Source organism: Clarias gariepinus, chromosome 11 (genome assembly GCF_024256425.1).
Source record: "Clarias gariepinus isolate MV-2021 ecotype Netherlands chromosome 11, CGAR_prim_01v2, whole genome shotgun sequence".
NCBI lineage: Eukaryota > Metazoa > Chordata > Actinopteri > Siluriformes > Clariidae > Clarias > Clarias gariepinus.
In genome coordinates this window covers 27,139,354-27,162,753 of record NC_071110.1, presented here as the reverse complement: position 1 = coordinate 27,162,753, position 23,400 = coordinate 27,139,354, and the positions used below count along the sequence as shown (strand labels likewise).

Here is a 23,400-nt window from a genome sequence, read left to right as displayed (position 1 = left end):
TGGGTACTTCGGTTTCCTCTCACAGTCAACATTGTGCAGTTTAGGCTAATTGGAGTTCCCAAATTGACCGTAGCGTGTAAAACCTGACTGGAGGTCCTATCCAGGACGCGGTTAAACAGTTGTGATCACTATTGGCCTCCACGGGCTCTAGTTGGACTACAGAGGTTCCTGGATGGATGGATGGATGGATGGATGGATAAGTGAATGGATGCATTATGGTTAATCAAATTACTGTAGTGTTCCAAATAAGATGACGAGTCATCATACTGTACCTGCTCCCTCTATGAATTTTATTCAAACAACAGCTGGTTCTTTTGTGAAGTCACTGCGCGTGAGATCCATCTTTTATAGAGGCATGTTGCTCAATTTGTCTCAGCCCAGTACGACAGTATGACAGTCTGTAATTGCTGCTGCAATATTGGTTATTCTCACCTGTACAGCTCTACCCAGCATGCTTGTTAGAGCACAAGAGGAGGACGAGTGGTAATTGAACGTTTGCTATCGAAATTGCAAGTAATTATAGATAGTGCTCGGCAAAGCCTTCGGATGATCGCTCCGAGCTAAATGAAGGCATGAAAGCCTTTCCTGTTAAGCTGGACAGGATCCACCATGTGGGAGGTACACACGGTTGATTACTACGTACCATCACCACGACCATCCCCACATATACACCCGGAAAGATGGAGAGGGAAAAAGACACCGAGAGAGAATGTGAGGAAATGGGTCTCTTATCCAACAGCCACGTTAGCAGCCTGTGAAATTGTATTACTCCACTGCTAACCTGCCACAGTTCATTAGTTCACAGAAACAAAAGGGATTTGTCTGCATACAAAGTAATTTTCTTCTTCTTCTTTTTTTTTTCTCTCTCTCCAAGCACCTCTACGAAATGAGAAACACAACTTGGCAACGTAGAGAGAAAGAGAAAGAGAGAGAGAGACAGAGAGAGAGAGAGAGCTCAATAACCTTTTTCCTGATCTGTCACATATCTCTGTTAAAGGACTATTAGCAGGGAATATCATCTGAGCACCACTCCAATGTAATTATGTGGCAGCCTATTGACAGTAGTTGTCATTTTCAAGCTAACATAAGCATATTATTCTGACGAGTGATAACAAGAGGTATTTTCCCCCTCGTTGCACAGAGAGCCTCTCGTAATGGAAAGTAATGATTGAGAGCGCCTTCCTCCCCGACACGTAATCGCACTTACCAATCTAATCAGCAAGTGTACACTCATAAGCAGGTTTTGTCTCAAGCTCTGGCACAGTGCCAGTCTCTTTCTCTCACTGTCTCACACCCGGCGTACGCACACACACACACACACACACACACATACACACGCGTACGCCAACGCATACACCTACCTTGGTACAGCAAGAGGAAGGAGCCGTGGCAGGGCCGCCGGCTGTGGAAGTGGACGGAGATCCGGTTGCTGTAGCTGCGCACCACCAAACCCTTCATCAGGATGGACTCGTTAGCCAGAACTGATGGCTCGCGGCCCCCAAGATCCTCAAACCTCACGGAGTCCCCTTCGGCCAAACTTACATTCATCACCTGAACGCAAGAATGATAAAGAGAAGGTGTGAGTTAGATACATTTTAGCATATAAAATATGATATTATGATAATAATATATTAAAAAAACAGCATTCTTCTTTTTTTTTCATTTTTGCAGGATCGACCTGCATTCTAATCCTGTTTTGGTTTCTTACTTGGTTGTATTAGTCCTTTAATAATTTAATGATTTGGGGTGTAAGATGTAAGATTGGTAATAAAACACATCAAAATGGTTTGTACGTCTGTTATGACATCTGTCTGTCTGTGCGTGCATCTCCTAAAAACCACTAAACTAATTTTAATGGGGAAGTAACATATAGTCTTTGTTTCATTGCAATCGTCCCATGGGAAGAGAAGATATGCTACTTTGAAAGTTAATGGAAAATGCAACGCAAGATCTCACCCCTTGGGGTCAAAATGATCACAAGAACTGTAAGCAAAAATCCCAGAACCACATGGGAGGACCTAGTGAATGACCTGCAGAGAGCTGGGACCAAAGTAACAAAGGCTACCATCAGTAACACACTGCGCCACCAGGGACTCTGATCCTGCAGTGCCAGACATGTCCCCCTGCTTAAGCCAGTACATGTCCGAAGTTTGCTAGAAAGCATTTGGATGATCCAGAAGAGGATTGGGAGAATGTCATATGGTTAGATGAAACCAAAATAGAACTTATTGGTAAAAACTTAATTTGTCAGTTTGGAGGAGAAAGAATGCCGAGTTGCATCAAAGAACACAATACCTACTGTGAAGCATGGGGGTGGAAACATCCTGCTTTCGGGCTGTTTTTCTGCAAAGAGACCAGGACGACTGATCCGTGTAAAGAGAAGAATAAATGGGGCCATGTATCATGAGATTTTGAGTGAAAACCAACTTCCATCAGCAAGGGCATTGAATATGAAACATGGCTGGGTCTTTCAGCATGACAATGATCCCAAACACACCGCCCGGGCAACGAAGAAGTGGCTTCGTAAGAAGCATTTCAAGGTTCTGAAGTGGCCTAGCCAGTCTCCAGATCTCAACCCCATAAAAAATCTTTGGAGGGAATTGAAAGTCTGTGTTGTCCAGTCCCAAAACTTCAACAAGAATGGGCCAAAATACCAGCAACAGTGTGTGAAAACCTGGTGAAGACTTACAGAAATCATTTGACCTCTCATTAACAACAAAGGGTATATAACAAAGTATTGAGATTTTGTTATTGACCAAATACTTATTTTTCACCATAATTTGCAAATAAATTCTTAAAAAATCCTACAATGTGATTTTCTGGATTGTTTTTTCTTATTTTGTCTCTAATCGTTGAGGTATACGTATGATGAAAATTACAAACCTTTCTCATCTTTTTAAGTGGGAGAACTTAGTGGCTGACTAAATACTTTTTTGCCCCACTCTATTTTTTATTATAATATAAATATTTCACTATATATATAATATATTTTATTATGATATATATTTTATATATAAATATATAAATCCAGTTAAAGCAAAGGAAAAAATAGTGCACTCCTTATTGTTATATTTGTCTTTTAACATATCACTCTGACTTACACAAGTAACTGTAAGTGTTGCGCAAGGACTAAAAATAACCTAATCTCGGTATCTCTGTGCGGCTTTTGTATTTATCGAGCCTCAGAAATTATAGACAGCACATTAAACTTTTTCTTTTTTTTCGGTTTTCTGCTGTTAATTGAAGCCATTACATTTATGATTATGCAAATATGTCATGATCACAAGTCTCCCATTGGCTGAGAGCATAAAAAGCCTGTTAATATGACATTTTTACATGACATTCTAAAGACCCCAAAGACCTTTTAGAAATTAATGGTGGCTAGCCTTGCATGAAAAAAAAAATCTCTGGCTTTTCTCCCCATTAAATACCTTTTTATTGTCTATTATAATATGCGGTATAAATCGAGGGTTTTAACATCCATGCATCCATTTAAACGTTTTAAACTCTGGGTTCTTTTGCATGGTTTTCCAGATTAGCTACAAGTTTATTACGTTGCACCTTAATTTGTGGCTCACCGCAGGCATTTTGTGGCTTCATCAATCCACCCTGCCAGACTGTGTACCTCAGCACACATAACCTATAATATTGCTCTCCTACACATCATTATAGCAGACATCCCCGGCAACACCTTCAGCAGAATCACTCGACTTTTACGGCACCATGGACTGAGACAGAGTGTCAGTGACATGTTTGTTGCATTCCTGTTGCATCTTTATCCACTGTTGGGCCACATATCCGCCAAACCTGCCCATTAATTACCCTGGAAAACCAAGCAAGTGACAATCACCTGTCTGCCACAGCCAGCGTGTGCATCCTTACACTTCTTTCCTTTCACACAGTAAACAACTTTGTGAGTCACTATCCCAGCTGGGGAAGTTGTGACATTGTGGTGTGCAGCAAGTGTGCATCCTTAAGGTTAAGTCTACCGAACAAACACGGCCTCAGACAGGAAATTCAATTGTAGGAGTGAAAACTTTGCAGAAGCTGGTCAAAAGGGAGCTTGCATGGCCTCTGCTCTCCGAACGTAATGAGAATCAGATTTGGCTAAATGAAAATGACCCCGAGAGCGATTCGAACCTCATACAGATCCTGGGACGGGTTAATAAAGCCTGGCAAATACCTACTCAGGTTAGAGATTTGTAATTCATTTAGATCTTCGATGTACCACTGATACTGAGATTACAGTATATTCAGGTCTTCTTCGACTTTAGAGGTAAAACTAGTAAGATAACCTGAGAACAATGTTTAAATGTGTATATTAGAGCATAATATAAAGTAAATAGTGGTTTATCACATTATATTATATTATATTATATTATATTATATTATATTATATTATCACTCATTCATCATCTATACCTGTATTCAGGGTCACGGGAGGCCTGGAGCCTATCCTAGGAGACTTAGGGTACGAGGCGGGGTACACCCTAGACAGGGTGCCAATCCACCGCAGGGAACACAATGGGCAATTTGGGAACAACAATTAGCCTAACCTGCATATCTTTGGACTGTGGGAGGAAACCGAAGTACCCGGAGGAAACCCACTAAGCACGGGAAGAACATGCAAACTCCATGTACACAGAGACAGGATTTGAACCCAGACCCTGGAGGTGCTAACCACTACGCCGTATTATATTATATGATATTATATGAAATGATATTATATTATATAAAATGATATTATATTATATTATATTATATTATATTATATTATATTATATTATATTATATTATATTATATTATATTATTTAAAGCAAAACACCACATGATGTCAGTTTCTTTAATATCCACAGGTACTCAAAAATGTCTTCACACTTAATTAAGTCTTAGTGTGGTCTATAAAGCATGTGCATTACAAAGTAATCACATTACACTAAAAGCCCTGAGCTAATAAAATACATCCAAAATACTGCATGCTGTAATCCAATCTGAATTGGCATTTGGCCCGACCGCCTTCCCCACACGGATAATCCATTGTATAAACACAAGTTGTCATACAGACGCAGTTGCCGACATGCGGACATGTCGTTACGAAGGCATGCTGGGTCAATGCTGATGAAAACGTCCATTTCCTTTAGTGCCAAGCACTACTAACAGGATTAGAAGGAGGAAAATCTAATCTCCAATCTATTATTTTTGCTCGTACGGTCTGTCCACAGGGAGTCAGCCGGCATGAAGTGAAGCAAGGGAATGGAAAGTAATTGATGTAGCACATTACTTATTTTCAGGGGCTTTTCTAATTCGTCATGCTTTTTTAAAATAATTAATCAATATTAAACCGCCATTTCACAGATGCCCCAGATCGGACTTGAAATAACGATGAAACAAGACTACTACTGTAGGTTTTCTCAAGTCACGTCAGAAGGAAATATAATAGCGCTTTAAACTCTGGAGACTTGAATGTCCACATACTGTGTGAGGTCATGATATTTTCTCGTAACTACATTGTCTGTATAATCCTTGTGTATAGCTTTCATATGAGGACTGTTAGGTTTAATTCTTTTTGCCAAACTTCTGTCTGTTTGAAGACATTGATCAAGATCATATTAATTAGTTAATTAGTTTTGGTCTAAACATGCTAAAAAGTGTCTTCAAAAAGTGAAAGATAATTTTTGATAATACTTAATGCTTCTTATCTCCGGATCAACGTTTAATTTTTTGTAAATATGCATACACATTTATATTTTATTTACATTTATATTTTTATGTTATATACCAATTTAGATTTCACAAAAAAAGACATAAACCTGAAAAAGTGTATTATTCTAAAATGCAGAAAATCAAAATGGTTACGGACACTACAGATTTACAAAAAATTAAAGCAACAATGTTTACAGGTCATATGCTTTTGAAAACGTACAATATTTAGTATCAATACTCATAAAGAAAATGAATAATTTGTGTTTTAAATTTGTATTATTCGAAGTTTTCAGGGAAGCAAGATTGGTCACTTCTATGTTGCATAAAGTTCTAAAGTAACTTCTTTGGCACACAGAGTTTCTGTATTATACAGTATGTATAAAAAATATGTTTACATATTTTAATTTTAATTTTATTTTATTTTGTAACTTTTGTCACTTTTATATTCCAGCTTAAATTAAATGTTTTATTTAATTATTATTTTTATTTTTTTTTATAATCATTATTATTTTTATTTTTAAATAATTTTATTTTTTATGTTCTTTAGTGCAATTTCTTTCATTGTAGTGAAATCTTTATCTAATAATAATAATAATATTTTAATAACTTAGAATAATTATAAAAATGTATAATAATTATTTTCAATAGGCATTTCACTGCATATCATACTGTGTATAGCTGTGTATGTGACAAATAAAATGTAAATTTGAATTCATGTTTATCGTGAAGAGAAACAGCCAGGAGAAAATGCAATGTACAGTACATAACCTTAAGCATGATTGCATTTTTGTTATCTTCTTAAAATGTATTTCAGCAATTTTCCTTAAAATACAACTTAATTAAAATAAACCATGCAACAAACAGACTGGATAAAAGTGAAAGCAAAAAAAAAAAAATGTACAGGAAATACCCAAGTCATTTCTTTTGAAAAGGACTGAAGGAATCAAATCTCAGTGCATCATTTGTTATACGGTTCACAAACCTCTCCCCTTTGACTCAGACGACCTTCCAACTCATTTTGACACCCCTTTTACATCATCTTTTTCCAGAGTTCCCACTCAACTGCCCAGGGACGTGCCACAGGGGTTTGGCTTCGGTTCAATTACTGCCTCCGAGAACTACATCACATTTTAGCCATCACATGAATAGTTGTTGCTCTGATTTCTGTAATAAGCAATTAGCAATACCCAAAAAATGAATGGATGCCAGATTTCTGAAATAGCAGCACCAGCGTTAACATGACAAAAATCTAATTCTGGGTCCTGCAATAAGCAGCAGCAAAAGAAAGCAAACCAGTCTGTCTCAGATCCTCAGAGCTCTGCTATCATCAGGCAGGAAATGAAATCCATGCAGCCTTGATATTTTCACATAATAGAAATATTCACTCACTGTACATTTTATTAGAAACATCAATTCCCTAGCATTTACACAATTATTCACCATCGCAACGAATATCTCACAGACACACCATAAGAGCTTGAGTTAATGTTCGAACATCAAAATGGGTAAAAATCTGATCAGATCTCAGCACAGTGTGATCTCAGTGCTCTCGAGGGAGTTTCGAACGCCACTGTCTTTACAGTTTATATAAATTGATCAGTGTTGATATGAATGTGTGGCTTTGTGAGTTCCATCAAGAGTGGAAAAACAGCCATCACCCTAAACAGGATATGTGGTACTGTATGAAGGAGGAAGGAGCATTTTCTGTATTTAACAATTTCACATTGTGTGGACGGGTTTTTCCCGCTATTACAGTTTAGACACAAAGTCTCAGCAGGTGGCTCAGGCGGCTCAGGCTCTAGGTTGTTGATCTGGGGATCTGAGGATCCACGTTTAAGCCCTGCTGTGGGTGCGTTGCCAGACCCCATTCTATCCAGCCACAGTAACAAGGATAAACTGGGAGGGTTTGGTGTCAGGTCTACTCTTAAATTTTAAGTTTATAAACTTCAGCAAATGAAACCTTTCGAGCGTAAGCTGTTTTTGGGGGAAAGAAAAATCCTTAAGCAAAGAGAACTAATTTAAAGATGTGAGGCTCTCTTTCTTCTGTCTTTTTTTCTTTACACCTACTGTACCATGGCAGCTTTGAAAAAGCAAAGAAAATACTCACTTTAAAAGAACTCATATCATATTGAGCATATTATTATTATTATTATTATTATTTTGGTTAAAAACAACCAGAAAAAAATGTGATCATGTATATTTGTGCTGTTCCCTTGTATGTGACTCATTTTTAAATTTTAGGCTCGGTCATGTTTGTACAGATGGTTAAAATGAAATAAAATTTAGTTCCTTATATTGCCTAGGTTGTGTTGAAAAAAAGGATATGTCTCTCTATACTGTACAATCCTGAGCCCTATACAGTATATGTTTACTAAAAAAAACAGCGAAACAAAAAAATGACTGAAAGTTTTAAGGGCGTCGACATAGTGGCTTAGTGGTTAGCACTGTCGCCTTGCACCCCCAGGGTCCGTGTTCAATTCCCGACCAAGTTCGATTCCCGCCTCTTTGTGCATTGAGTTTGGTGGGTTTCTCCTGGGTACTCTGGTTTCATCCCACAGTCCAAAGATATACAGATCAGGCTGATTAGCATTCCAAAATTGTCCGGACTATGAGTGTGCCCCGCCATGGATTGGTACCCTGCCTCGTGCCCCAAGTCACCTGGGATAGGCTCCAGGCCCCCCTATGACCCTGTATATAGGATTAAGCGGTATAGATGATGATTGAGTGAGTTTTAGCAGCTATGCAGCATAATAAAGAATACACTACGGTTCGTTCTAAGCTCTATGGTTTCTGAGAGGCCGTTCCACCACAGTGCTCTTGACTATGTCCAGATCTGTTACAGTCACAAATCTGTTAACTCACATATGAAACCCAGGCCCAATCAGATAAATTCAGATTTAAAACACAATAAAGATGCATATACAATTAATATATACTGTAATTCCCCTCTCAGTGTCACACACACACTCCAGAAACTATCAGTGCGCTGACTGCACTGAGAACGATTAATTAATCCGGAGATGCATGCTGTGTCACATTAACATTAACACATTAGAAGAGAAGCCCTGGAGCAAAGACCAACGAGATTACAAAAAGAGCTTTGTGATCTTGACTTCCTCCTACCGAAAGCTCTGACACCTAGGCGTACCCGTTTCTTCCCATCTCACCTCATGATAAATAAACTACAGTTGTTCAACACAAGTTAATAAACCAACATGGGAAAACTACAGGGGAAGACATCTGGAGACAAGAAGAACGAACAACAGAAACAAAGCCGAGAAAGACAGAGAGAGAAATAATGGCAGAAGCAAAACAAGGGAACAAATGTGGTCAAAGATGTCTAGCAGCAGCATTTTCAACAGGCTACCCTAATCAGAACTGACATGCCAAAGATAACAAGCTTATCTGGGAGAGGACAAAACACCCAAGCTCACAAACACACACCCAAAGAAGAAAGAACTTTCAGGTGCACAATCACAACAATAAGATTTTTTTAGATCAAACACCACGCAGAACAAATTCCAGTGCAAGTTAGAGCAAATCAAATAGATTCTGCTTTGAACATCAGTACATAGTGAGTATGTTCACCAGAATAGGCAATTATTCTAACATGACACACCTGGGCAACAAGTAACAACTGTCAGGGACATATTCTAGTGTTTCTGATCACTTGAAACAACAGGTGGGTTCAAACACAAGTTGACATGTTTTACGTTGTTTATTATATCTGGATGTAAAGTAAAGTCAAATGAAAGCTGCACATCTGAACCCAAATGTCTTTATACCTGTAGCCAAGGCAAAAATTGTTCTTGCAGTTCCTTTTGCAAGACTTTTCAAGGTGACTATACATTATATAATCGAAAAGTATGAGGACATCTGATCAAACCTAGAACTTAATATGCCACAGATCCGGTCGCTTTCGGCGTATGTCCTCCCTCAGACAATTTAAAACCTGGCAGTAGAATTCGCTATTGACCTTCTGGGCCTTGGGTATGAATTCTCGATGCACAATGCCGCAAATATAAAAAAAAAAAATCGATGAGCATGCGCTTGGTTGAGCTGCGGACCTGCCTTTTGTTTTTTTTCGGTTGTGGAGAAGATGGGCTCTTCCACTGTGTCTCAGGTTCGTACCCATACACCCAAGTTTTATCATCGGTAATGATCCTCAACATGAAGGACGGTTCATCCAAGGCATGCTGCCAGAATTCTTGAGATGATGTTTCTCCTGCCAGAGTTCTTGAGGTGATGTCCCTCCTACCAGAGTTCTTGAGATGATGTTTCTCCTGCCAGAGTTCTTGAGGTGATGTCCCTCCTACCAGAGTTCTTGAGATGATGTTTCTCCTGCCAGAGTTCTTGAGGTGATGTTCCTCCTACCAGAGTTCTTGAAGTGATGTTCCTCCTGCCAGAGTTCTTAAGGTGATGTTCCTCCTACCAGAGTTCTTGAAGTGATGTTCCTCCTGCCAGAGTTTTTGAGGTGATGTTTCTCCTGCCAGAGTTCTTAAGGTGATGTTCCTCCTACCAGAGTTCTTGAGATGATGTTCCTCCTGCCAGAGTTTTTGAGGTGATGTTCCTCCTGCCAGAGTTCTTGAAGTGATGTTCCTCCTGCCAGAGTTTTTGAGGTGATGTTCCTCCTGCCAGAGTTCTTGAGATGATGTCCCTCCTACCAGAGTTCTTGAGGTGATGTTCCTCCTGCCAGAGTTCTTGAGGTGATGTTCCTCCTACCAGAGTTCTTGAGATGATGTTCCTCCTACCAGAGTTCTTGAAGTGATGGTCCTCCTGCCAGAGTTTTTGAGGTGATGTTCCTCCTGCCAGAGTTCTTGACTCTTTATTGAATTTATAATGCCCTTGTCTACTAATGCCTTTATATACTGCTCCTACATCAGTAGCCTGGGGACGGACTTGGGAGCAACACGGCGCATTTTCAAATATCATGTGAAAAATGCCTGAACTGTTCTATATGACACACCGACAGTGGCAGCAATGTTGTAGATTGTTCTCCGACGATCGGTATGTACAGTACAAGTTTTCGGGGATTGAGCTTGTTAAAGGTCTTCCTAATCTCTGAACGTTCTTCCTCTCATGAAGCGTACGCCACTTAAACCACTTTAAATTCCTTGCGCCATCGCCGTAAACTTGCCGAATCATGTCAAATGACCCATGCCCAGTTTCACACAGAGTTTCACGTTCGTACCTTGATCTAATTAGCTGTCCATGATGAAATAGGTGACGTGGAAATGCACGTGGTCCGAATAGCACCAGTCGCACGGGACAATGTCTTTTGGCACGCTGACTTATGAAGGCCGGTGCTCCCTGTCACTGTGTGTGCATCCTTTTCTCTAGTCTCGAAACTTTTTGATACCACTTCGTATCTAAATGAAATGTGGAGGGGCTGTGTATGACTGCTTCAGTGATACTACAAAGTCACACAGGATGAAGAACCTTATTGATCAGTTGTTTCAATAGGCCACAGGTTCCCGAATCAAATATCACAGGAGACTGCTATTGTGATCTGAAAGAAAATAACCACCATTAAGTCTCTGCTTTTTTTCCAAAACACAGAGGATTAACAATGTGTTTAAGAGGCTAATTATGGTTCACGACTGAAGGTGCTGTATGAAAGCTGAGTCTCAGTGATAACATCAAATGCACAGTGGGTTCTCTTTTAGCATTTGGGAAAATCGTGTGTAAATCTTAGTCTTGTTGTGGAAGCTGATCTCTCCGTTTCTTTCTTTTATAGCATAAGAATATAAAACTCCAGATCTCTCTTTAGAAGAGCTCAGACTACTGTATCTGTTTCTCAGTTAAGCTGCTCCCTTGGCCACACTCCACTCGAGAACCAGAGGATGAGAGAACTAGAGGAAGGAAGGAAATCTTCTCTAATTAGTGTGTCTCGTTTATGGACAAGGGGTGGGGTGGGGTGGGGGATTGGGGGGTGGTGTGGTTGAAAGTGTGCAGAACTGCGTTCACACTCCTAATTATAGCCTGTGATTAAGAGACAGAGGAAATGATGCACTGCTAGCACCTGTTCTTCTGTGCACATCTGGATCATCGTCAGTGCAGATGGAGATGGATTTATTGTGTGAGTGTGTGAGTGGGCGAGAGAGTGAGTGAGAGAGAGAGAGAGAGCGAGCAGAGAAAACAAATCAACCTAACCAGCATAATGCGGTGTTTATGACTCGGTGGAAAAGTTTTTCAATTACAAATAGGTGTTGGAATCAATGATATAAAGACGTATTAAACAAACAAACACATTGAAATAGATTCCCAAAGGATGTAAGTAATGATTATGAAATTGATAACTGCTTAAAATCCACCATGGCAACAAATTGACTGTAATTAAATTAAACAAATACAAGAAGAAGGCACAGTGGCTCAGTGGTTAGCACTTTGCACCTCCAGGGTCTGGGTTCGATTCCCACTTTGGGTCTGTGTGCAGTGTGTGAGTTCGCATGCTCTCCCAGTGCTTGGTGGGTTTTCTTCAACAGTCCAGAGACATTCAGATTAGGCTAACTAGCATTCCCATATTACCCGTAGTGTGTGTGGATTGGCATCATGACCTCATGCTCTAAGTCTCCTGGAATAGGCTCCAGGCCCCCCGTGCCGCTGATGATGAGTGAGTGACAGCAATGCAGCCCATAACATTTAAAACTTTAAAAAAAAGTATTTGTTAAACTTTTTTTTTTTCCATCAATTACCGAAGTGCAAAAGTGAACAGAGTTTTAAGAGATTCATGGGGTGGCACGTTGTCCAAGTGAAATTTGCTTCTCTATTAAAATATGTTGCTTCTATATACAGTATATAATGATTGTTCATTTTATATGAGAGTTTATATGGCATTTATGGATTTAAGTAAAGTGAATGAGAAGTCTTTCCCATGATAAAAACCTGTATTAAGAGACTGACTTGCTAAACCTTGTTGACCTTTTCAATGTCATGATGATGAGAATGATTCCTGGCAGAGAGCATCACTGATGAATAAGATACTGCGTGGTGACCTTGCAAGAGGACTCACAGTACAACAAGGCAATATCATAATTATTCATATACGTAGTTATTATAGTCATTTTTATTTTTTTTTATTTGATTTGCTTTTAGATAAATTCCTCTCAAATTAAAATTGACTTAACTTTATTGTGACACATATTACTGACAGTGACATCTCATAGACTGCTTTTACCTAATGATCACTTAACCAATGTTGGGGAAGTTATTTTAAAAAAATACAAATAAAAATACTACAAAAATGCTAATTGCTACGTTAAAATAGTTTTAGTAATAGTTTAATGATTACATTACTGATTATTACATGTAAACAGTAATCAGATTACTAATTATGTTATTTTCAAGTTACTTTGAAAACATCTGTCTGTGATGGGCGTGCGCCTTAAATTGTTGTCGCTCACTTCGTAGGCTCCCTACGTAGGCGTCCCCTCTTCTGCAGGTGCACAAAGGGGCGAGGCCGCCAGGTCGGGCCGGCTGGCGATTTTCTCCCTAATTTAGTCATGTCCAATTCCTATTAAACATACTGTACATTATGCTTAGCTATGTTTTCTTACAGTTGATTTGTTGTTTTTTAGCGCTATCCACTCCTTCCGCTTGCTTGAGCTTACAGACGCCCCTGATTGACTGTAGAGCCGTGTTTAATGTGGGAGCATTAAATACCTCTCATCCCTCCCCTCTATGAGAGCTCGGCCAATCAGCTCTCTCTAGACCTCCGGCTGCGAGAGGTTACAGCATCACCCGGGAAGGCGATAATTAATGTTAACGGATTTTAGGCTTTCCCCTGCATTAAAAAAACCTCAGCTTTTTTTTCCCCTTCCTTCCTCCTTAAACCTTTTCCTTCCCCTGTTTTTTTTTTTTATAAAATGGCCCCTTTTTTCCGTAAGACCCCGCCTTATGTCTGTGTGTCTGTGGCGCCATCCGTGCACAAAGAACAAACCCGTTACAACATCAATGGTAAAACTACAAAGCTCTCCGATGCTTGATTAAAGCGCGTTCTTTTTAACTGATGCTGCCGCGCAAAACTTGATTTTTAAATGCATTTCGATACATTTTTAAACACTACATTTGTAACGTTATTAACGTAATGTTATTGACATTATTAACTGTATTCAAATTACATACATAAAAGTGTAATGTGTTAAATTACTCCATTATAAGGAAAGTAATTAGATTACATTAATGCGTTATACCCAACTCTGCACTTAACACAATTATACACTGTCTGGCAAAAAAACAAAAAACACTCCAAGATTTCATTCCGTCAGCTCTAGCCGTGAGTTCTGGATTATGCCTTGTGCCATCAGAGGAGATAATCTCTTCCCATTGTTGGCATAACCTGGTCACTCAAGTACTCTAGACCTGAGCGACTAGAACAACCCCAGATCATAACACTGCCTCCAGAGGTACTGTATAGTGGACACAATGCATGATGTATGCTTCCCTTCTTACTCTGATCCACCCATCGCCCTAGAATAGGGTTAATCTGAACTTATTAGACATCACTTTCATAACCGTGTTCTGTTATTCTGCACAGTCAAAAGTCCCAGGTGTATCAAAGTGTATAGTATGTCTTTAGTTGATGTCTATTTTGTAAATGGAAGAACATGCAGATGGGCCACCTAATACGTTTTTTTTTTGTTGCAGAAAACAAGTCTTAGTCTTGTAGTAATGTACCAGAATTTACAAATGTGTTGTGAACTGGAGAAGCCAAATTTATGTAAATGTGAGTTTATACACAAAGGTAACAATCATGGGCAGATTGCATGAAGACCAAGGAATCACAGGAATAAATATAGCATTTGAGCAGGTGAAAAGATCTGTGCCATCTGGCAAGGCAATGCCAGGACTGGCTGACTAATATCCCACACACAACCTACTGACAGACCCTGATATCCTTTATCTCCACCACTTCTGTCCCTTACACTTGTCATTCCAGGGGAAAAAAGAAAGAGGAGCTCTGTCCTGCATTCACCGAAACCTTCTTGCTATTGTGCTCCAAATGACACGACATGTTCTGCACTTGTCATTTGCATGGCTTTTCCCTATAAAAGAGCTGCACGGCCCGGAGCCAGCCATGTGATAAAGAGAAGTGGCAAGATTAACTCTGCTCCGAGGCAGAGAGATTGAACAACACACCACCCTAGTACAAAGCCCCCCTCATTATTCCTTCTTCTATTTCAGCACCTGAATAATCCACAGCGAGTAGGTGCGGTGAATACTGATGCTCCCGACAAGGTCATTCCAGCTCTGGGCAGAGACATACAGAGCGAGAGAGAGAGAGAGCGCTGGAGGACACAAAAGAAACAGTTTTACTGAGTCTTTAGGGGACTTCGGAAAAAAACTGATCCAGACGTAAAATATTGAGAAAATGCCAGGAGGACGGAATTCTCGATTTCAAGGCTAGTTTAACGATGCATGAATCTCATAGAGTGGACAATGAATCGAACATCCAGATTTCCAGTTTCAGTCTCCTCATGCCAACAGTTGCAACACACACCCGTATACGTCTCCCACACCTTTTCAGCATATAAATAATTTACCGCCGAACTCTGCGTGGGGGAGAATAAAAGCCTGGGGAGAGAACGGTGCCAGCTACCCTGCTGTTAGAGCATTCACACGCTTTTCATGGTGACGCTTATCTTATTTTAACATTCACCTCACCCCAGTGTCTTTTCTCATTTCCACCAAAATCCCCTACATGCTGCTGCCAAAATTGGTTCAAGGGAACATGGCAGAAATGCACGCAGAAAATTGAAAACTAGGCCTAGACTATGATAAGAAGAATATAGATTCTCTGCAGTGTGGAAATAATTGGGTCTGCCATAGAGATGGAATAAAAAGAGAATAAACAGCTTGTTCAAAGTTCAAAAGGAAGCAATAGGAAGAATCTGAGATCTGAAAAGTGACATCACTGCAACATGAACACTTCTTCATTATAATGTATTTCAACAAGTTAAGCCTTTCCTGGTCACATACTGTATATATTAGTGCACAGTGAAATTCTTTCTTTGCATATCCAGCGTAGTAGAGGTCAGACATGATATGCGCCCCTGGAGCAGATAGGATTAAGGGCCTTGCTCAAGGGCCCAACAATGGCAACTGGGGCTTGAACCGCAAACCTTCTGATCAGCAACTCAATGCCTTTACAATCTGAGATACCACCGCCCCTACAAAAAAAAGGGGGGGGGGAACGCAATTTGATTGAACTCAGATTTTTAAAATTTATTATTATAATAACGTGCTGCTCTCTAACCTTTTGTATTACATCCATTATTATATTCCTCTATACATATAATAAAACAAACATATAATAAAACTGTAAAGTTGGCATGTCTGTACATTGAAGATATATGCAAAAAAATTAGGAGGACATACGATGAGTAATAGAACACATCATGATGGTTTTTGTCTGTTTGTTTGTTCACACATCACGTAAAAACTACCAAACAAATTTGAATGAGGTTTTAACAGGTGTATTTGGACGAGCTTGATGTAACATATAGGCCTGTGGGAAAAGAAGATATGCTAATTTGAAATTTAAATGGCCCTTATATTATGAAAAAAAAGATAATAATAGAAATAGATAAGAGCAATAAAATATATAAAGCTATTTTATCTATTTATCTCTTATCTATTCAATGCATTTACTAAAGAAAGGCATAAAAGGGGGTTAGATGTGGAACTATAGTCCATATATAAATTATGGGAAGAAATGAAATCATTCGTTTTTTTATTGTATTCTATTACATTGATGTCTAAGACACTCCCTGTATTCTCAATTGTTCGGGTGAAAAATTAAATCTAGAAATGTCCCATTTCAGTTCTGTGCACCTTTTCTCTTTCTTCTATTCTTCCTTTAATTCCCTCCACTCATCATCCGTCCCGGCTGAAAAGCACTATGGCCTAAATTCTCCCTTATGTAATGATTCCTTTGCTCTTTCTTCTCTTCTTTGTATCCTTATGAATACATTAATGCTTTGCGGGCAATCCTGCCTGGATATGCATTTTGAAGTGATCAGAGAACAGAGGCTAAACTCTTGGCAGAAGATGACCTCTGAAGTTAGAGGCCAGTAGAAGGGGCCAGAGGTCTCGCTGCGGAAACAAATCAAAGGCAGATGAGAGGGCTGCAGAGAGCTGATAGCTGGCCAATTCACCTCCCTTTCCCAGTGGAAAAAAAACACACACACACACACACGCACGCACACGCACACACACACACACACATACACCCACACCTATAGCTGAAAGCCTTCTAAAGTGCAGCACTGCACTCTCCACATCTAAAAGCCTCGCCTCAGCCACATTAGAAAAACTTGAAATCTCTTCAGAAAAAGGTACACTAAAAAGGGCCAGACAGAGGGACCTGAGAGGTAGTAATGGACTCCTCTTTCTCCTCCTCCTCCACCTCCTCTGGTGAGACCTGACCCAGACTGAGGAAAGCTCTATACACTTGTACAGAGAGGTTTGCCAGGGCACTGGGATACAAGAGGAGTTGGCATGGACCAAAGCCAGAGCTCTCTGATGCATTCTGGGTTACAGGACAGATTATAAGAGCCGTCCAATAAAACCAATCTAGAATAGATGCTACGCTGATAAGACATACACTTCATGCCCTCTACTAAATAAATATTGCAAGCAAATGTCACTAATGCCAGTTAGCACTACCACTTCTCTGTGGATTATACCGTAATTTACACAAAATACCCTGTGCGCACAAGTTGTAAATGGTAAATTGTTAAAAGCACTATTTAACAATACAAAACAAGTAAGAAGTAATTCAATATCTATCTTATAATGTCTCCAAATGCGTCATTTCAAAACATTTACTTAAAAAAACCCAAAAAAAACAGATGAGATTTCTAAGCAAATGCGAAGTGCCGCTTTCATACCTCATAGCCCACACATGCTGAGATTCATTAAATGATAAAATGAGCCTCAAAGGAGTAATTTCACTTTGCTGCCCTATATACTGTATAGAGTAAGCAATTTTCAAATAAAGTCTATTAAACTTATTTCATTTATTTTTAAAAAACCTATCAGGAGCATCCTCCTGAAGAGTCACCCGTACAGTACACTACAGGACACTACAGGACACTACAGTACACTACAGGACACTACAGGACACTACAGTACACTACAGTTCACTACAGGACACTACAGTTCACTACAGTTCACTACAGTTCACTACAGGACACTACAGTGCACTACAGGACACTACAGTTCACTACAGGACACTACAGTACACTACAGGACACTACAGTACACTACAGTTCACTACAGTACACTACAGTTCACTAAAGTACACTATAGGACACTACAGTTCACTACAGGACACTACAGTGCACTACAGGACACTACAGTACACTACAGGACACTACAGGACACTACAGTTCACTACAGGACACTACAGTAGACTACAGTTCACTAAAGTACACTACAGGACACTACAGTTCACTACAGTTCACTACAGGACACTACAGTAGACTACAGTTCACTAAAGTACACTACAGTACACTACAGGACACTACAGTGCACTACAGGACACTACAGTACATTACAGGACACTACAGGGCACTACAGTGCACTACAGGACACTACAGTTCACTACAGTACACTACAGTACACTACAGTTCACTACAGGACACTACAGGACACTACAGTACACTACAGTTCACTACAGTACACTACAGGACACTACAGTACACTACAGTTCACTACAGTTCACTACAGGACACTACAGGACACTACAGTGCACTACAGTTCACTACAGTTCACTACAGGACACTACAGGACACTACAGTGCACTACAGGACACTACAGTTCACTACAGGACACTACAGTACACTACAGGACACTACAGTTCACTACAGGACACTACAGTTCACTACAGGACACTACAGGACACTACAGTTCACCTCAGTACACTACAGGACACTACAGTTCACTACAGGACATTACAGTACACTACAGTTCACTACAGTACACTACATTTCACTACAGTTCACTACAGTACACTACAGGACACTACAGTACACTACAGTTCACTACAGTTCACTACAGTACACTACAGTTCACTAAAGTACACTACAGTACACTACAGGACACTACAGGACACTACAGTTCACTACAGGACACTACAGTTCACTACAGTTCACTACAGTACACTACAGGACACTACAGTACACTACAGGACACTACAGTTCACTACAGTTCACTACAGTTCACTACAGGACACTACAGTACACTACAGTTCACTACAGTACACTACAGTTCACTACAGGACACTACAGTTCACTACAGTACACTACAGGACACTACAGTTCACTACAGTTCACTACAGTACACTACAGTTCACTACAGGACACTACAGTACACTGCAGTTCACTGCAGTTCACTACAGTACTCTACAGTTCACATAAGTACACTACAGGACACTACAGGACACTACAGTGCACTACAGTACACTACAGGACACTACAGTACACTACAGGACACTACAGTACACTACAGGACACTACAGGACACTACAGTTCACTACAGTACACTACAGTACACTACAGGACACTACAGTTCACTACAGGACACTACAGGACACTACAGTTCACTACAGGACACTACAGGACACTACAGTACACTACAGGACACTACAGTTCACTACAGGACACTACAGGACACTACAGTGCACTACAGGACACTACAGGACACTACAGTTCACTACAGGACACTACAGGACACTACAGTACACTACAGGACACTACAGTGCACTACAGGACACTACAGTTCACTACAGTCACTACAGGACACTACAGGACACTACAGGACACTACAGTTCACTACAGTACACTACAGTACACTACAGGACACTACAGTTCACTACAGTTCACTACAGTACACTACAGTACACTACAGGACACTACAGTTCACTACAGGACACTACAGGACACTACAGTTCACTACAGGACACTACAGTACACTACAGGACACTACAGTGCACTACAGTTCACTACAGGACACTACAGGACACTACAGGACACTACAGTTCACTACAGGACACTACAGTACACTACAGTACACTACAGTTCACTACAGTACACTACAGTACACTACAGGACACTACAGGACACTACAGTTCACTACAGTACACTACAGTACACTACAGGACACTACAGGACACTACAGTACACTACAGGACACTTCAGTACGCGTGGCAGCCTAAGAACATCGTCCGCATTCGGCTGTGTGTAATACTGAAAACCACAGGATTCATTAAACGGAAATGTGGGTCTTAACCACAGTTTAATATATAGCGTATATGACTCTACTGAAAAAGAAATTGATACACTGATTTTACAGTATAACTATTATATTAGAGTATTCACCGTCCTGCCCATGTGCCCAAATTTTTTTATTTTTATATATACTCCCCCCCCATATTCCTTTATTTCTATATTTTGTAATATTTTTATTATGCCCTTATTTGTACAGTTTATTTTACTAATTAATATTATTATTTTTTTTTTTCTATTGATTAATATTTATTCCTTATATAGTTTTTATTTTATTTTTAAGGTCACTGGCGATCGTACAAGCATTTCACTGCATATCAGGTGAATGTGACAAATAAAATTGGAATTTGAATTTGATAGGTATTCCATGTTTAATATTAATATTATTTATTTTGTCAAAAGGACAAACAACATGTATATACAGTATCATTATATACATTTTATATAATTATAATTGAACTAGAGATAACACATTTCTATTTCTTTCCTGTACCGATCATGGTAGTGAAAGCCTTGAGTATCAAAATATATCAATATCTTTTTGACAAATTACTTTTTTTTTCTTCAAATGAAACACTTGGAAAATACACGGTGTAAAACACATAGCTGCCACCCACTCACCCACCCACTCACTCATTCATCATCTATACTGCTTTAATTATACAGGGTCTGGGGGGGCCTGAAGTCTATCCTAGGGAATGGGTGCACACTGGACGGGGTGCCAGTCCATTGCAGGGCACACACACACTACAGGCAATTTGGGAATGCCAATTAGCCTAATCTGCATGTCTTTGGACTGTGGGAAGAAACCGGAGTACCCTGAGGAAACCCACTACAGGGAGAACATGCAAACTCAATCAATTGACTTTATAAAGTAGAAATATAGGACATGATATGGTTTCAGGTTCAAAAATCTGTTGTTGATTTTTTTAAAAACTTAGATCCTCTTTTGTTGCTGATGAATGGATGGATGAATGGATGGATGGATGGATGGATGGATAATAAAGTGTTAACAAATCAATTAAAGCAATCAAACCAAAATAATGAAGATAAATGTGGACAACCTGAGGAAGACACACCTTGTACTGTGCTCTGTTTCGAAGTGTGTATAACAGGACATGCTCTGGAATATTCACAGCCTCTATCTGATTACAAGCTGAATTATTCACACATGTGTTTTTGTTATGGCAAATAAAGTAGCTGTCCAAAACCTGATCCAAAGCTCACATATATCAATATTTAAAAAAACTCAGATTTACTTTAATTATAAATATGCAATGTTGGAATAAAAAAATGCATGACAAACTGGTTAGAGGAAACAGATTACGCACTTTTATAATATCTCAAACAATAACTTTTAACAAATTCTGAATCAAAATCTCATTAATGGGACCCGCACACCATGCAGTGGTTTTGTAGGTTCGATGGGGCTCGAACCGGGATCATTAGATCCAAAAATCTAACTACAAAACTACAGCCCTATCCGCCTGAGCCACCACTCCCACATATTATGTTTATTGTATTCTTGTAAAAAGAGTTCCCCTTAAAGGCATAAAACTTCAGTTTTATCCAAACTTTGATCTAAAAGCTTTTTATAATGAAACTTGCCAGCACTCCTTGCTGATGTTTCCTCAGTCATCTTATTGGTGTAAAACGTGCCATTATCTCACATAGTTGGGTAACTGCGCAGCGACTATGGGTAGCCATCAGGGTCAAACTTGGTCATATGATTCGTTCGCATGCATTAAAGTTTCAAGATTAATCACCTGCGTTAACGCATTATTATTGACAGCCCTGGTTTTTACAGACACTTATTTTTAATGTTAATGAAAATTGTAATTAACATAACATTGTATGAAAGTTAAATGTGCTGCATTGTAGGAATTCCCCATATGTACTTGTGTCTAAATGTCTCTACAGTATTTATTACTGTACCTTTACCTATAGCTACTATGAACAGTGTTGTTTCCGCTATGAGACACATCAGTAATGAGCGCCAGAGAGATTTATTAAAGGTACAGTATAACTTGCCCTAAGGGAAGCATCCCTAATATTAATGCTAATGGTATGTCTAGTGTGTTAAAATCCCATTAGCAGAAAGGACAACAGATTTTGCTTCCACAATACTGTACATGGTTCACACCATCACACACATACTGTGGACCTGTAAAGAAATAAATGAAATAAGATCTAAACCTTGGACTGCCCCAGATTAGGACATTCAACAAAGACGGCCTTTAATTGTTACCATGCAACCCTCTGTAAAATCTGAATGAAGCCCTGTTTCCATCTGCATTTATTGCTGTATAACATTTATGTAATCCATTCTGATATTTAGCATAAAAAAAAAAGAAATGATGTAACAAATTACAATATATCTATTGTATGTAATGGTGTTGGCTTCTGAGTATGACGGCAAAATGTCTGTAACCAGTTCTACTGACATTAAATTGTATCATGGAATGAAATGATATCATCAAATGCAAACAATAACAGAGACATAACAACGAAAAAAGAAAAGAAAAAAAAGGGAATTTTTTTCACAAATTAAACCTTTGAATGCACATACAATTAAGTGAATATTTAAAACCAGGGTGGGAGCAGTCACTCACTCACTCACTCACTCATCATCTATACTGATTTATCCTGTATACAGGCTTGCAGGGGGTCTGGAGCCTATCCCGTGTCTCTTAGGGAACGAGACAGGGTACACCCTGGACAGCTGCCAATGCATTGCAGAGCACACACACACACACACACACACATGCTTATTCACACACTATGGGCATGCCAATTAGCCTGACCCGCATGTCTTTGGAAAGACTTGTCCTTGGAGAGAAAAACCATTTGGGAAATTTAACTCATTGAATATTTACCATTTTCTTTACACGCTTCAGCTGTTCTTTACAACACTTTCGAGAAGAGCACACTGCCAGATTTGGCAGGATATGATGATATTAACGGTCTCATGATGTAAAATTTAAGGTTAGACTATAATTTAGTGAAATGAAAACATTGCTTATGCAGAATATCAGTACACTACTGTATACAATATAGTTTATAAACTGCTAATAAACACCATACGCTTCTCTGCTACCTGCACTGTCTGAAGAGCGACTGAGGTCGGTGCGCGTGTGCTCACGCCAGTGCATATGATAAAACTGGTAAAATACAAAAAAAATAGATTTGGTTTGCTAGGAATCTAATATTATACAAAGCTTAATAACGCTAATGAAAACATAATGACAGCCCTGGGCCATTAGCCCCTGAACATATGCTAAATTAGCAACTGTAACACAAGAACATCATGTATATTAGGTACTTACTGTGTTCAATTTACCAAACATTTATCTCATGATTATGCTGCCTGAGCTAAAACGGTCAACAAACAATCAGCAGTGATCAACA

The 23,400-nt window shown here is 39.3% G+C and overlaps 1 protein-coding gene across 1 annotated transcript in view; it reads right to left on the bottom strand.

The window, feature by feature from the left end:
- Positions 1-23,400, bottom strand: part of sez6b (seizure related 6 homolog b) — a 206,808-nt gene that overhangs the window by 80,352 nt on the left and 103,056 nt on the right. The window contains exon 4 of the mRNA XM_053507506.1: positions 1,362-1,551. Within this exon, the coding sequence (XP_053363481.1) occupies positions 1,362-1,551 (190 nt within the window). The remainder of the gene's footprint in view (positions 1-1,361; positions 1,552-23,400) is intronic.